At 38.2% G+C, this 14,950-nt stretch overlaps 1 protein-coding gene across 2 annotated transcripts in view; it reads right to left on the reverse strand.

Annotated features, from left to right (window-relative positions):
• Nucleotides 1-349: 349 nt before the first annotated feature.
• The window catches only part of edar (ectodysplasin A receptor), a 32,726-nt gene continuing 18,125 nt past the window's right edge, over nucleotides 350-14,950 (reverse strand). The window contains exons 4-12 of one of the 2 annotated variants that reach the window (XM_058082972.1): nucleotides 14,729-14,910; nucleotides 12,834-12,919; nucleotides 10,619-10,696; nucleotides 10,413-10,538; nucleotides 10,255-10,329; nucleotides 7,102-7,174; nucleotides 5,257-5,590; nucleotides 5,088-5,151; nucleotides 350-3,524 (exon numbers count right to left, since the gene is read on the reverse strand). In XM_058082972.1, the coding sequence (XP_057938955.1) occupies nucleotides 3,130-3,524; nucleotides 5,088-5,151; nucleotides 5,257-5,590; nucleotides 7,102-7,174; nucleotides 10,255-10,329; nucleotides 10,413-10,538; nucleotides 10,619-10,696; nucleotides 12,834-12,919; nucleotides 14,729-14,910 (1,413 nt within the window). In that variant the 3' untranslated portion in view covers nucleotides 350-3,129. The remainder of the gene's footprint in view (nucleotides 3,525-5,087; nucleotides 5,152-5,256; nucleotides 5,591-7,101; nucleotides 7,175-10,254; nucleotides 10,330-10,412; nucleotides 10,539-10,618; nucleotides 10,697-12,833; nucleotides 12,920-14,728; nucleotides 14,911-14,950) is intronic. The other variant, XM_058082973.1, reaches the window with a different exon arrangement.

Here is a 14,950-nt window from a genome sequence, read left to right on the forward strand (position 1 = left end):
AACCCTGGTCTCCTAGCTGTGAGGTCTGCGCGCCAACCACTCGACCACCGTGCAGCCGGAATCCTTTCATCAATTGTATCATATGCATGGGTGGTATTTTTTGTATAGAACACACACAGAATAAAAAAAAACACGTCCTCTAGTTAGCTAAGCTAGTCGTGACAACCTAGCATAATAAGCACAGGAAAAAAGACTGAAGTTGATATTAATAATACGTTTTTACATATCAATTTTTCAGTATATGGCCCTCGCTGGAAGAAGCTTAGTCACAAATCAAAAGTCATTTTTTCATACATCTTTATTAAAAGTATACATTATGTACAATAATAAGTTATATATACAATTGGGTTCTGTGATGAAGTTGAGTATCTGGTGCTACTGAGGTAAGGCATCCATGTTTGGTGTCTCTTCATGGACATAAATATATAACAAGTAAGATGTTGCCTGTCTAGAAACAGCTGTGAGGATCATTTCATCATCTTCAGTTCAATCCAACAATTCCATCATTTGCAAGTAAACAGCACCATAAAAATGTTCAACCTGTTGTGAATTAGGCCGGATTTGATCGAAGCCGGAGCAGCCCAAACAAGGCAGTATATTACGTATTTGTGCTTTTTATTTATTGCGGTGACAAAATGTGTGAATATATGCTTAGACAGAGACATTTATTCATTTAAAGTGTCGGAGTTTAGCGAAGTGTTCCGTGTAGGTTCATCATCATTATTAACCTTTCAATCCCCAGGACATGTGATCATGTTGTTGGTTCGGCTAATTAAAAAATAAACATATTAAGTCTTAAACTTGGTCGCTGATATGCTGACATTAATAAAATTATGAAATTAAATTGCCCATTGTGTCATGACTTGCGTGCTAATTAGAGTCAAGCTGTGCTTATCTTTTTTTCAACAATTAGTGGACAGCTGCAAAAAAAACCTTGGTTTACATACAGCCTGTTTTTCATAGGACTTGGTTTTCAATGAAAATATGACTTGGTTTTCACACACTGTCTCGGTTATCGTACAACCAAAAAAAATCTGTAAAGAATGCATCGCGGTTCTATTAGAGGTGGGACACTACAGTCAGAGTCCGGCAAGCAAAGTGTGTAGTTCTGGTGTTCAGAAAAAACTTGTAAAACTCAGTTTGTGTTTTGAGTTTTTCCTTCAAACAAGTACCGTGCGGCGTGTGCTGATAAGGTGTTCAAGCACACTGCGTATTTCTGAGTATTCTAGGTGTTGTTTGCCCCTAAATTCTTAATTGGGTGGTGGAAATCACAGGCACTTAGCACCCGCTGTATAAAACGATGTACAGTGGAACCTCGGTTTACATACAGCCTGGTTTTCATAGGACTTGGTTTTCAATGAAAATATGACTTGGTTTTCACACACTGTCTCGGTTATCGTACAACCAAACAGTACCGAAAAAAGAAATTCTGTAAAGAATGCATTGCGGTTCTATTAGAGGTAGGACATAGAGTCCGGAAAGCAAAGTGTGTAGTTCTGGTGTTCAGAAAAAAAATGTAAAACTCAGTTTGTGTTTTGAGTTTTTCCTTCAAACAAGTACTGTTCGCCCTGTGCTGATAAGGTGTTCAAGCCCACTGCGTATTTTTGAGTATTCTAGGTGCTGTTTGGGTTATGGCTGCAAAATAAGCCACAGATTAATTAAATTTATATTATTTTCTGTGTACGTTTTTTTGACATTTTAGACTGGATACATAACAAAAACAAGATTCTGTTGTAATTGTCCAACAGTACAACGTAGTGTAGTACAACAGCTTGCCAGGGAGCAGTTAGTCAAGCCCCTGCTGTGGCATCCCTCCATGTTTTTTCATTTTTTTCACGTTTTTACTGGACTTTCACTGGTTAAATTGCCCCTAAATTCTTAATTGGGTGGTGGAAATCACAGGCACTTAGCACCCGCTGTATAAACCACAACACTTTAGCCTATTAGTGGCCCTGGGGAGTTACACGCCCAATAATTAAAGCTGGCGGCAGCGCTAAACCACAGCATCGGGGTAAAAAGGGATTTTAGGAGGAAGGAGGAGGGTTGGGTTGGGGTCGCTGACAAGGTCGCTGCAGAGGAAGTCATTGGTGAAAGCCTGATGGCTGGTTTGAGTTTGTGATTGGAACTGTTAAGGCAGGAGGTCTGTGTAAATTTAGGACTCGGTCTCAAACACGTGGCCCGCGGGCCAAATGTGGCCCGCAGGACACTAGTTTGAGGCCCCCGCCTTGATATGAAAGTTTAATGTTAGTGCGGCCCGCGCAAGTTTGATATGGATGCTGTATGGTATCATGTACCCAGAAAAAATTATTACGTTTGATTAATGTTCATGTTAAAGGTTAAATAACTGTTAATAGTTATCCTCCCTATCCGTGTGGAAGTGGTAAGTTTTGGGCTATTTAAGTTTCAAGGAAATAACTTGAAGGCTACCGTTTAGGTCGCTAGCTCTCTAGTTTGCGAGTTAGCATGTGTCTCAAGACCCTGCAGTTGCGCAATATGTTGTAAATAAAAAGAGTATAAATGTGACTATAGTCGTGTTTTGTCATTTCTTGTAGAAAATTGGAACCAAAGCGAAGTTTTTAATTTTTTTTTGTTTTTAATAAATGCGTTTTTTGGGGTTTTTTTTTGGAAAACCTAATGCGGCCCAATCTCACCCAGACCCGAGCTCCAGTGGCCCCCAAGTAAATTGAGTTTGAGACCCCTTGCTGTAAAGAATGGATAGTGGTTCTTTTAGGCTTGTAACACTACAGACAGATTCCGGCCAGGGAGTCCTTTAATTTCATCAAATATCGAAATTGATAAAATGGCTACTTCAACCATCGAAAGGTTGGTTCAATGATGCTAGGTTGTATGTTGAGTTTAAATGATATACTTTGGAGGCCGTAAATTGGCGGGCCGGATGTGGCCCCCGAGCCATAGTTTGCCCACCCCTGGTTTCATGAATGTTTAAAATTCACGGGAATGCCCTTGAGGAATTGAACGGAGGTACTCTATGTCTCACAACATTTGTCAATAAAACATGTAATATTAATTGAAGTATAACTACATAGTCATTTCGGTTCTTCATGTAACAAAAGTCGGTACTTTGTCCAGCGTTCAAGAACACATAAGAGTCTGTGTTCCGCTGTGTTTTTATACACTGGCACAGCGTTGCGAAGAAGGCTGGCACAGCGACGGGCACACCATCTGACCGTGGAAACTACTTATACCCTGCCGTCTGCCCGCCGCCGCCACCGTTGCTACGTCGTTGCCTCCAAGTACGTCCGAGCACAGCGACTCCACGGCGTCCAGTCTCTCGATCTGCACCAGGCGGGTGAGCAAGTCGGGGATGCTGTAGCCCGCTGTGCTCACCCTCTCGAAGAGTTGCAAACCGTCACTCATGCCGCCGATCTCGTCCCGCTTCAGGCCAAAGCTCTCGGCGAGGTGTCGCCACGTCTTCACCACGGCCGCCTCGCTGCTGTAGGAGGAGCTCAGCATGCGGCTGGCTTTCTCCAGACAGTCGAAAGGAAGCTCTGTGGGGCTCAGGCCTAGCGTAGGACAAGAAAACAAAATACTTGTTGTAGATTATTAAATGCCGATTAGTATTGAAAAAATTATTTGATTATTTTTTATTACTAATATTTATAATATAACTTAGTATTTAGTATATTTTTATCATTTGTTATATTTTATTATTATCACAAAAATATAATTTAACAATAAAACTAAAGCACACAAGAATAAAGTCAAAATATGAAGAGAAAAAAGTGAATCTAGCAATACAATTGTAATTAATTGTAATTGTAATAAAAAATTTTATGGCAAAATAATTATATAATAATAATAATAACAATAATAATAATTGTATCTGCTCATAGTTGAAGTAAAAAGAAGCTTGTTTTTTCAGAATATTATAAGAAGCAAACAAAGGTGTAATTTTTGGAAAAATATTTTACAACAACAAAAGTTGAAATATGAAAAATAAATATATAAAAATGAAAAAAATGTCAGGAGAAAAAAATTACTAGAATTAATTTGTAATAATATGAGGAAAAATAATTATAGAAAATATTTTTTGTCCTGTCCAGTTGAAACATTAAACAAAACAAAAAAGTTGTAATTTTTGAAGAATTAGGCTGGGGGAAAATGTAGAAGAACACGAATATTATAGAAATAAAGTCAAAATATTGTGTGAATAAATTAATAACATTATAAAAAGCAAGTTTCTAAAGATGATTTGAGAATAAATTTAAAAAAACAGTAATAATGGGGTTAAAAATAACAAATATGAATGCGCTTTTTCAACAACAGTACCGTATTTTCCAGACTATAAGTCACACTTTTTTTCATAGGTTGGCTGTTCCTGCCACTTATACTCCAGAGCGACTTATAAATGAAAAAAACTGTTTATATTACATAAACACTGGACACCTTTTCTGTTTGTGTTTATTTTCCGTGTAGCTGATTTGTTTTTACTCAATTTTTGTCGAGAAGAGCGACTTATAAATGAAAAAAATATTTTTTGGACACCTTTTCTGTTCATATTTATTTTTTGGGTAGCTGAATAACCATTGTGTTAGCATATCTTACACCTATTTTTAGAACTTGCCTTCCAAGAGGACGTAACGTCAGTTTTGGTCAAGTAGTTTATAAAATAAATTACCCGCAAAAAATGCGACTTATACTCCAGTGCGACTTATGTATGTTTTTTTCTACCTAATTATGCATTTTTGGTCTTGTGCGACTTATACTCCGGAGCGACTTATAGTAAAAAAAATACGGTATATCATAAAACTGAGTTGCAGGTTTTTTATATGCAACTTCTTAGCATATGTACATGTGTTGCTTTACAAAATATCAACATATTTTATATATATTTTGCCTTGCATTCTTTCATTTTTCCCAATGTGACCCACGCTACAAAAAGTTTTGGACACCCCATAAAAGGTTGAATGGGACCAATTGTCCACTGTGCCGATGAGGCGTTCAAGGCGTTTATAATTTCATCTCTGAAACTGAATTTCCATTGGAGTTTGAGGTAAAAAAAAAAAACAAAACAGCAAATAATTTAACTGTTGGGAAAAATCCTCAATAAACTTGTGAAAACATACCTTCTGTCACATTGCACACTTTGGCATACAGATCCAGGATCTTTTTCCTTCGACTCTGCAACATCTGCGTGGTAGAAAGAAAACACGATGTGATCCAGATGATCCAGAACCGTGGATCTGTTTGCAATCATAAATCTACAGCACATCTTTTAAAGATCCACATTCCTACCCCTGGGTTTTTATTGCTATTGTTGATTGTGGTCACATTGCTGATGTGGTTGGTGCCGGAGATGTGGTTGACACTGCCCATGTGGCCGGGACTCGGGAGGTTGCTGGTGGTGGGGCTGGCGGCGATGCTGGCGGTCCCGTTGCAGGCGTGATCCGTGTCTAGGAGTCCCAGAGAGAGCAGGCAGAGATCGGGCTTGTTCCCGATGTTCACGAGGCCCACATTTGGGTTGGGGTTGTTTGTTTCCGCTGAGCCTTGCTTCTCCAGAGACGCCTCCTCGTCGCTGTCCATGCTGCGGCTCAGCAGCTGCTCGTTCTCGGACGAGGCGTCGTTTTCACTGCAGAACATACAAATGATGCTTTCATTCTCATCATGAGGTGGAGCCTGGAAGAAATAACCCCAAACACCTCAACCATCGCCCCCCCCCCCCCCCTCCTACACTGTACACCTCTGGGTGTTAACGAGGTATTGTGTACCTCACACCCCTGAAAGCCTCACCCTTGCCGCCAGGGGCAAGGCTTGTTCTGTGGTGGCTAAATTATGAGCAGATGTTGAATAAAACCTGTGTCACATATACGCATGCAACAGGCTAAATAAATAACATTTTTGTTGTTAATTGCACCTCTTTAAAATTGCTGTGCCACTTTTCTTCACTGTGTTGATAAATAAGAGTAATATACTACAAATTGTTAAACTACCATGTTTTTTTGTCATTTCATTTGGTGTCATTCACCCTATTTCAGAAATAATTTATGAATATGTGATGATACAGATAAAATGTACAGCATACATGCGCAATTTATACTTGTTTACGTCTGTATGCTGCACCGGTAATGTTTTTTCAACAAGCATTGAGGTTTCGGACTTTGATTGGCGGCCCTCGAACGCAGCAAATTATGTTTGTATAACCAGGTTGACATATTTAGAGGTTAAACTTCATATCTCATATTAAACCTAAATAATAAAAATAAAAATAAAAATAAAAATAAAAATAAAAATAAAAATAAAAATAAAAATAAAAATAAAAATAAAAATAAAAATAAAAATAAAAATAAAAATAAAAATAAAAATAAAAATAAAAATAAAAATATTAAAGTAAAAAAAACAACAAAAAATAACACGGGCACATCGTCACACGTGTGACGATGTTAGTCTTGACGATAATGTGTATCAGTCGGAGGTGCCTGGCTTTATGGTCATATCACCTCGTACTTTGGTATGAGGTACATTATTAAAAAAAAAACCTTAAACTGTATTATGGAAAGCAGGAAGTGAACAAATGTAACAGTTACTGATTGTAAAAGTACCAGATGCGGGAGTAGGATTTAATAAGCTTTGCTTCTTCCTCATATCCCATATTAAACCTCATATCACTTCGTACTTCGGTATGTGACAAAAAAATAAAAATAAAAATAGTAAAAAAAACAAAAAAATACTTAAATTGTATTAGGAAAGCAGGAAGTGAGCTGATTGTAAAAGTACCAGATGGAGGGGTAGGATTTAATAAGCTTTGCTTCTTCCTACTCCTTTTGGACATGTGGAACTGTGAACTGATTATGTGATGCATTCAATTGTAATCTGATGCATGTTCAAATGAAATACAACCATTACCATTACCATTACCAAACCTGGATTGTGTCACAAGTGATTGAAAAAAACATTTGCTTTTTTTTTGTCAATCGCTCTTGGTGCCAGATTGTTACCCCTGCAAAAAGCGAGTATCTATTGTACTGGTATACAGAAAAGATTCAATAAATTCTACAGCGATGCTCATTTAAAAACTTTTATATTCCACATGAAATGATTATTTTCTTCTACAGTTGTTTTCAGAATTTCTGAATTTCTCACCTTTTAACTGCCATCTGTGGTGAAGCCTTATGTTTGTCAAAGTCATCTTTTTCCGAATATATCACCACCTTGTCTGAAAGACAGAATAAAAATGCTTTTTATTTTATGTGACTTTGAATTACAGGCAGGAGACAACACAGTTTTTTATTATGTTAGGGCCGTCCCTTAGAGATCGTGTGAGAAGCACTGACATCTGGGAGAAACCAGATAAGGTAGAAGGTAGGACTGGTAGACCCGGACATGTTGGAGAGACCGGACGAAGCAGCCCTGGGAAGTCTGGGAATCTTTTTAAATCTTACTTCATACAGACTGACTTGAACTAAAGAGTCGACACTACACTTGTGATAACTATATGGTGCTCCTGCTATTCAATGATGTGGAAGGAGATCGGGAGCTCGGTGAAGTTGCTTATCGGTCACTTAGCCTTTTGTGCCTCCCAGGTATGTTCTTATTATGTTGTATATCATTATATTACACATGGTGGTATCATAGTAAAAGTGATTGGATAAAATTAGCTGTCTATTTGAGGGGACGCTATTATTCTATATATATATATTCTATAGAAGCGGAGGCCACTATTTGAGGAAATAACTCAGCTATGTGAGTAGTTAGTAGACTGTACTGTAATGCAAATCTATTTTCCTGTCAAAAAGTGTCTGAAAATGCAACTTTTTCAATAAAGTACATTCATCCCCAGATTGTAGCACCTTTTTAAGCAGTGGAATTTATGTCAAAGTGTATAGTGACTACCATATTATGCATACAAAATGGTTGTCAGCATTGCAGTAATGTGTTTTTGTGGGTTGAAATTGGATTCTGGATGGAGGTTTAAATGCGCTTGAAGCAAGAATTAGGGTGAGGTTTGTGGTTACTGGAATGGTTAAGATTATATCTATTATATCTATTAAGCTCCCCACAATTAAAAAGGCATGCGTGTATGTGTATGTGTGCGTGTACAAATCCACCACTTTCATGTTTTTTTTTTTTCAACTCGGCGTTTATAAGTGACAGCTTGAGCTCGAAGCAATGGCGTCTCGACTTTGTATGGATATGCAGGATAACACTGTTAACATGTTTTATGTGAATTACTGCCTACTCCGTTGTCATTGCTTTTGGTAATTATATAATTAAGTATATTTTTATATATCGGCATGGGTGTACCGCAGAATAAATGTGCCTGCGTGTGCACATGGGGAACAGTCAGTCGCGACGTGAAAGTGAACAGAGCATCATTGTCAGCAGAAATGGTGCCTGAAGGGGTGCATGACTTTATCCGGGTCCGTTTCACATTCCACCAGGATGTACTCACACTGTAGCGTTCTCATAGCCCGCACACATCGACGTGCAAAGACAACACACTCACATATATACTTTTTTCATGAAAAAAGTGGATCGCCGCGCATTTATTTACAGATTCAGGATTCACAGCCCCGTGAATTTGTGGATTTTTGTATTTCTCTAAAAATGGGCCATTGTTTTTGTAGAAAATACATCTCATTCACCGTAGGTCTGTAATTATTTATAAATATGTCAAAATCAGCAACTTTGGTACGTTCAAGAACCGTCAAACAAAGTGCAAAATCTCAATGCTGTAATGTAAGAATACATTTAACTTGTATTGTTAAGTATTTTTATAATTTCTTACTAAGTTATGGTGAATAAAGTGTGTTTTCTCCTCGACAAAAAGCCTATTTTGGAATCTTTTTTAAACAAAAATCAACAAATTGTCATTCTGGTCATTTCTAATGTTTGCTGAAACTATGCAAACTAAAAGACAGGAAGCAGAACCGGAGGTAGCAGAGGTGAGGATGCTGAGGTTCACATTGGGAGTGACCAGGATGGATAGGATCAGGACGGCGTACATCAGAGGGACATTACATGTTATAGAGACCTTGGAGATGAAGTCAGAGAGGCCAGACTGAGATGGTTGGGACATGTCCAGAGGAGAGATAGTGAATATATTGGTAGAAGGATGCTGCTAGGTAGGAGGCATAGAGGAAGACCAAAGAGGAGGTTTATGCTGTTGTTATTTTCACTTCAGTCTGTCCCGTATTTGGTATCCTTTTTAACAATGCTGTCATTTGGAAGTGAAGTTTAGGGAAACTTTGAACCACCTGTTTAATATTTTGCAGCTATGAAAACAAACAGTAATAAAAAGCAGATGATCGGAACAGAATGTCTTTATTTTATGTTTTTTTTTCACTTATTTTGGTTTTTATATTTCTATTTATAGAAATGTGCCTGTATAAATTATATACATTAAAATGTATTTAATACAATTGCATTTCATTAGAATTTATTTTAAGCTTAATTTCATTTTAAATGTACAATATGTCTTTCGAATTTACGTGTAATTTACATTTTATTTAATATTTAATATTAACAGAAATTAATTAAATGTTTAAACTATTTTAATTAATGAATACTTAATCACTCATACATTATTATTATGCAATTTTAATTACATGTTTAAATTAGGCGGCACAGTGGTCGAGTGGTTACCGCGCAGATCTCACAGCTAGGAGACCAGGGTTCAATTCCACCCTCGGCCATCTCTGTGTGGAGTTTGCATGTTCTCCCCCGTGCATGTGTGGGTTTTCTCCGGGTACTCCGGTTTCCTCCCACATTCCAAAAACATGCTAGGTTAATTGGCGACTCCAAATTGTCCATAGGTATGAATGTGAGTGTGAATGGTTGTTTGTCTATATGTGCCCTGTGATTGGCTGGCCACCAGTCCGGGGTGTACCCCGCCTCTTGCCCGAAGACAGCTGGGATAGGCTCCAGCATATCCCTGCAGCCCTCGTGAGGAAAAATTGGTCGAAAATGAATGAATGAATAATAATTCATAATTGTTAATATGCAATAATTCATTTAATATTAAATAATATATATAATTTTATAATATTTTTATATAATATAAATAATAATATAAATTAATATATATTTATTTAATTTACATTTTTTTTAATTAGATGTTTAAATTAAATAATAAATCAGGACTAAATGAGAATCAAGTGGAAATAAAGGGGGAAAAATGAGGTATGTTTCATAACAATCACAAGGTAATTCAAAACAGGACAAGGTTGTTTGTGAATATTCTGACTGCTGTGTGAAAAATGTGCACGTGTGTGTGCGTGCACGTGTTTTTCCTACCAGGGATGTCTTTCTTGTCTTCTTGCTTGTTGGTCTGAGCTTCAACTGTTTTCACCACTTGTCTGGTGCAACATGCTGAAATCAGAAACACCCAAAGTGTCATTGTCGGTACTGTGTGTGTGTGTGTGTGTGTGTGTTTGTGTGTGTATGGCGCTCACCCTGGCCACTTGACTTGGCCTTTAGGATGTAAAACATAATGATGAGAACGATGGCAATGGCCATGACGAAGATGGTTGACATGGCGATGATAAGAGCGGTTGCTAGGTGACCTTCTCCTGTTGGATCTTAGACATGGATGACATCATGTGCAGTCAGTCACGTTTCGGGTTTTTTAGGAAGACAAAATGGCGGAGCGTGTGTATACCTTTGTGAAGATGAGGGAAGGCGGTGGTGCTGCCAGCATCCATTTGAGGTTTTTCCACTGGGACGTTCGGCTGCATGCCTATGGAACACACACACACACACACACATACACATATAGACTGTCAGCATTTATTTACTGTACATAACATCGGCTCTTTTAATCATTTTTCACCCTTTGCATGTGCTCGCACACTTCCTGTGATGTACACACACGTACAAACACATCCCGACGCACACATTCATGTGCCTTGTGGCTCCAAACATCTTCCAGATTATAAGTCTGAACTGGAACTCTGTTTACGGTCTTGTGGTTTTGTCTCTTAATCACACACACATACAAACACACTATTAACTTTTAAACAGGTCTAAACAAAGTGAGAGCAGCGTTGAACATTTGAGGACCCGTTGCAGACCAAACCCTGACAAACATTACAGTATATAAAAACTTCATTGGTTTTTAGAGAGATGCTGTATTATTTACACAACACTTAAAGCGCTAGTACGTGTAGCGTAGTCTTCTAATTCGTGTTCATGATAGTTAATTGGTTCCAGATCCCGAACCGCCCAGGATGTCTCGCACAAAGTTAGATGGGATAGGCTCCAGCAATACCCCCTGATGAGGTTATGTGGAATAGACAATATATGGATGTTTCCAGACTTAGCCATTGCTGGGAAGTACAATTTTCATAGTAAGAGCTGCAACAGTTAATCAATGGTTAATGGATCATCCAATTAATCACCACGATTATTCATTCATTCATTTTCTACCGCTTTTCCTCACGAGGGTCGTGGGGGTGCTGGAGCCTATCCCAGCTGTCTTCGGGCGAGAGGCGGGGTACACCCTGGACTGGTGGCCAGCCAATCACAGGGCACATATAGACAAACAACCATTCACACTCACATTCATTAATCGTTTTTTTAAAAATACGTAAATATAGTCTGATTTCACCCTCTCAAATGTGACGATTTTTAAAGTTTCCTTAGTCAGCAGACTTATTATTTTTATGTTTTAGCCAAAACAAGATATGTTTTGACTTTGGAAAACAGTTATGGATATTTTTGCCTCTTTTCATATTAATTTGATCCATCTATGACCTAACCGATTACTCCATTAACTGAAACAACAAGCTTAATCGACGCCGAAAATGATCATGATTGTATTTTTGTGTACATTTATTGTTTTATAATAATAATAATAAAACATTTTATTTGTATAGCGCTTTTCAAAATACTCAAAGATACTTTACAGAAGAATGGAGTTGAATAAAAGCAATTAAACAGAGTAGAAAACACACCAAAATACAACATTCATTCGTTAATACACAGTTAAAACATGAGAAAAAGCGGTCAAATATAAAAAGTTAGACATTACTGAATTACTTTTATGGAAGCCATTTGACAAACATTTAGATTTTTTTAAATGTAACAATATTTTAAGAGAATATTCAAACGGCAGCCTAAGGTTTATGCGATTATTTGCTCTGTCAGTTCAAGTCTTCTGTTTCCGAATAAAGAGGCGGAAATAAAAAATGTGTTTTTTTCGATTAATTGAAAAAAAAATCAACCGATTAATCTGTTAATCATTGTTAATCTAAAATCATTGTTAGATGCAGCCCGAATTAGAGTATAGAAACCTGGTTTACAACCTTCTAAATACAGGTTTTAACATTATTAGAGCCCTCTACATGTAAAGTAACACCCCTATAGTCACCTTTAGACTCCTATTACCAAATATATTAGACACAGTAAGTGTCTAATATAGGTGTAACAATAGGACATAATCTAGACTTACACATGTTAGCATTGGGAAAGCCACATTCCTTTGTATAGCTAAGCCTCTTATTATTACATCTTATAGATGTCTGCATGGGAAGGAGCCATAATGGAGAAAAGTACTGTATACATAAAAAGCACAAGCACTGACATACTAATTATCTTTCTCATACCCCATTCAGGTTTTAATTATCACACACACACACACACACACACACAGGCTGGAGCCAGGCTAATTTACAAATTACAAGGCGAGTGAGAGCCTGTTTTCACGCGGCAAGCAGACCCCCCCCAACTATCAACGCCTCTATTATTTTTGACTGAGTGCACTTTTGTTCTCACTTGAAGAGCTTTAATTAAAATGCACCCGTGCCTGAATATGCACTCTACACACAAAACAGATAATACCGTTTGACAGAAAAAAGTGCAGAACTTGTTATTACATTCTTTGGTGTTGGGTGGTGCATTCTGGCAGGAGTGACACACCATCCCGTAGAGGTTCCTGGGTCTGTTCTCCAGCATGTAATACCTGCATGACACAAGGAAAACAGCAAGATTTAGCAACCTAACATGGACGCACGTACTAGTAAAATCAGTGGAGCTTTTTAACATATGCAAGTAAGTGCCAGGTAAAGTTGCCTTTAGGGACGCATAGTACTTACGTGCACTTTAGTGCAGTATATTAAACTGACAGTTAAAGAACTGTAGCCCAAAGGCACGAAACATGGCGTGCCACCATATCAAAGCTAAAGATAAGGAGAATATCTTAATGGTTGTTGTTATTAAATCATTAATTTGAAGAGTATTGTTTCATGTTTATTAGGTCACCATGGAAACGTAATGTTATGCAATCTATTTGTTGTCTTTAGATCGGATTTATGGTAATTAAATCGAAAGCAAAATAATGAATACGTTTGGAATGATGAAGATATACAATCATCAAAACAATAAATGCAGCAGGTGTGCCTTAGGTTGGCCACAATAAAAGGCCCCTCCAAATTGTGCCTCAAATGCAACATACAGTAGAGCCTCGGTTAGCGTCCGCCCCGGTTAGCATACGCCAAAATTTTGCCTCAATTTGCGTTCATTGTGTTATTGTGCACAAAAATGATTTTTTTCAGTTAGAGTACGTTTTGGTTAGAGTGGAATGGATTAATGACGTTAACCAAGGTTCTACTGTACACCGATCCAGAGCATCCCAAACATTCTCAATGGGTGACACATCCGCTGCAAGAAACGTGATGTTTTCAGCTTCAGGGTTTTGTGTTCAAGTCCCTGCAACATGGGGCCGTGCATTATCATGCTGCAACATAAGGTGATGGCTGTGGATGACTGGCACAACAGTGATTTTAATTTCAAGGAATCATTATTTAAGTAAAACAAAATGCAAAAATTAACAAAACACAATAAAAGGCCCCTCCAAATTGTGCCTAAAATGCCATATACAGTAGAGCCTCGGTTAGCGTTCGCCCCGGTTAGGATACACCAAAATTTTGCCTCAGTTTGCGTTCATTTTCCAGTTAGCGTACTATATGGCGTGCTTCTTGTGTTATTGTGCACAAAAACAAATTTTTCAGTTAGAGTATGTTTCGGTTAGAGTGGAATGGATTAATGACGCTAACCAAGGTTCTACTGTACACCGATCCAGAGCATCCCAAACATGCTAAATGGGTGACACTAAAAACCGGAATGTTTTCAGCTTCCAGGTTTTGTGTTCAGGTCCCTGCAACATGGGGCCGTGCATTATCATGCTGCAACATAAGGTGATGGCTGTGGATGACTGGCACAACAGTGATTTTAATTTCAAGGAATCGTTATTTAATTTTAAAAAAATGCAAAAATCAACAAAATAAGTGCAGCAGGTGTGCCTGAGGTTGGCCACAATAAAAGGCCCCTCCAAAATGTGCCTCAAATGCCATATACAGTAGAGCCTCGGTTAGCGTCCGCCCCGGTTAGCATACGCTAAAATGTTGCCTCAGTTTGCGTTCATTTTCCAGTCAACGTACTATATGTCGTGCTTCTTGTGTTATTGTGCACAAAAACGTCTGTGATTTTTGCATGATTTCTTTATTCAGTTAGAGTACGTTTCGGTTAGAGTGGAATGGATTAATGACGCTAACCAAGGTTCTACTGTACACCGATCCAGAGCATCCCAAACATGCTCAATGGGTGACAAATCCGCTGCAAGAACCGGGATGTTTTCAGCTTCCAGGTTTTGTGTTCAGGTCCCTGCAACATGGGGCCGTGCATTATCATGCATTTAACAACAAATGCAACAATTTGGATTATTACTATGATCCCAGTCATCTTTAGTAGTTGTGTTTGTGTGGCATGTTACCCGGGTAAACACGGTCCGCACTCTGCATCACTGTCTGGCGTTCCAGCCACCCGCACCGTGGCCTTGTAGAGGGCGTCACAGTCTTTGTGTCGTCTGCAGATCTCATATTTGCCTTTGGAGTACTTGCCATGTGGACAGGGCGAACAAGAGAAGTCCTCATCCTTCACACCGTAGCCACATGTCTAAACACAAGGCACATTCGTCATTTCCATCCAGCATAAC

Source organism: Doryrhamphus excisus, chromosome 9, assembly GCF_030265055.1.
Source record: "Doryrhamphus excisus isolate RoL2022-K1 chromosome 9, RoL_Dexc_1.0, whole genome shotgun sequence".
NCBI lineage: Eukaryota > Metazoa > Chordata > Actinopteri > Syngnathiformes > Syngnathidae > Doryrhamphus > Doryrhamphus excisus.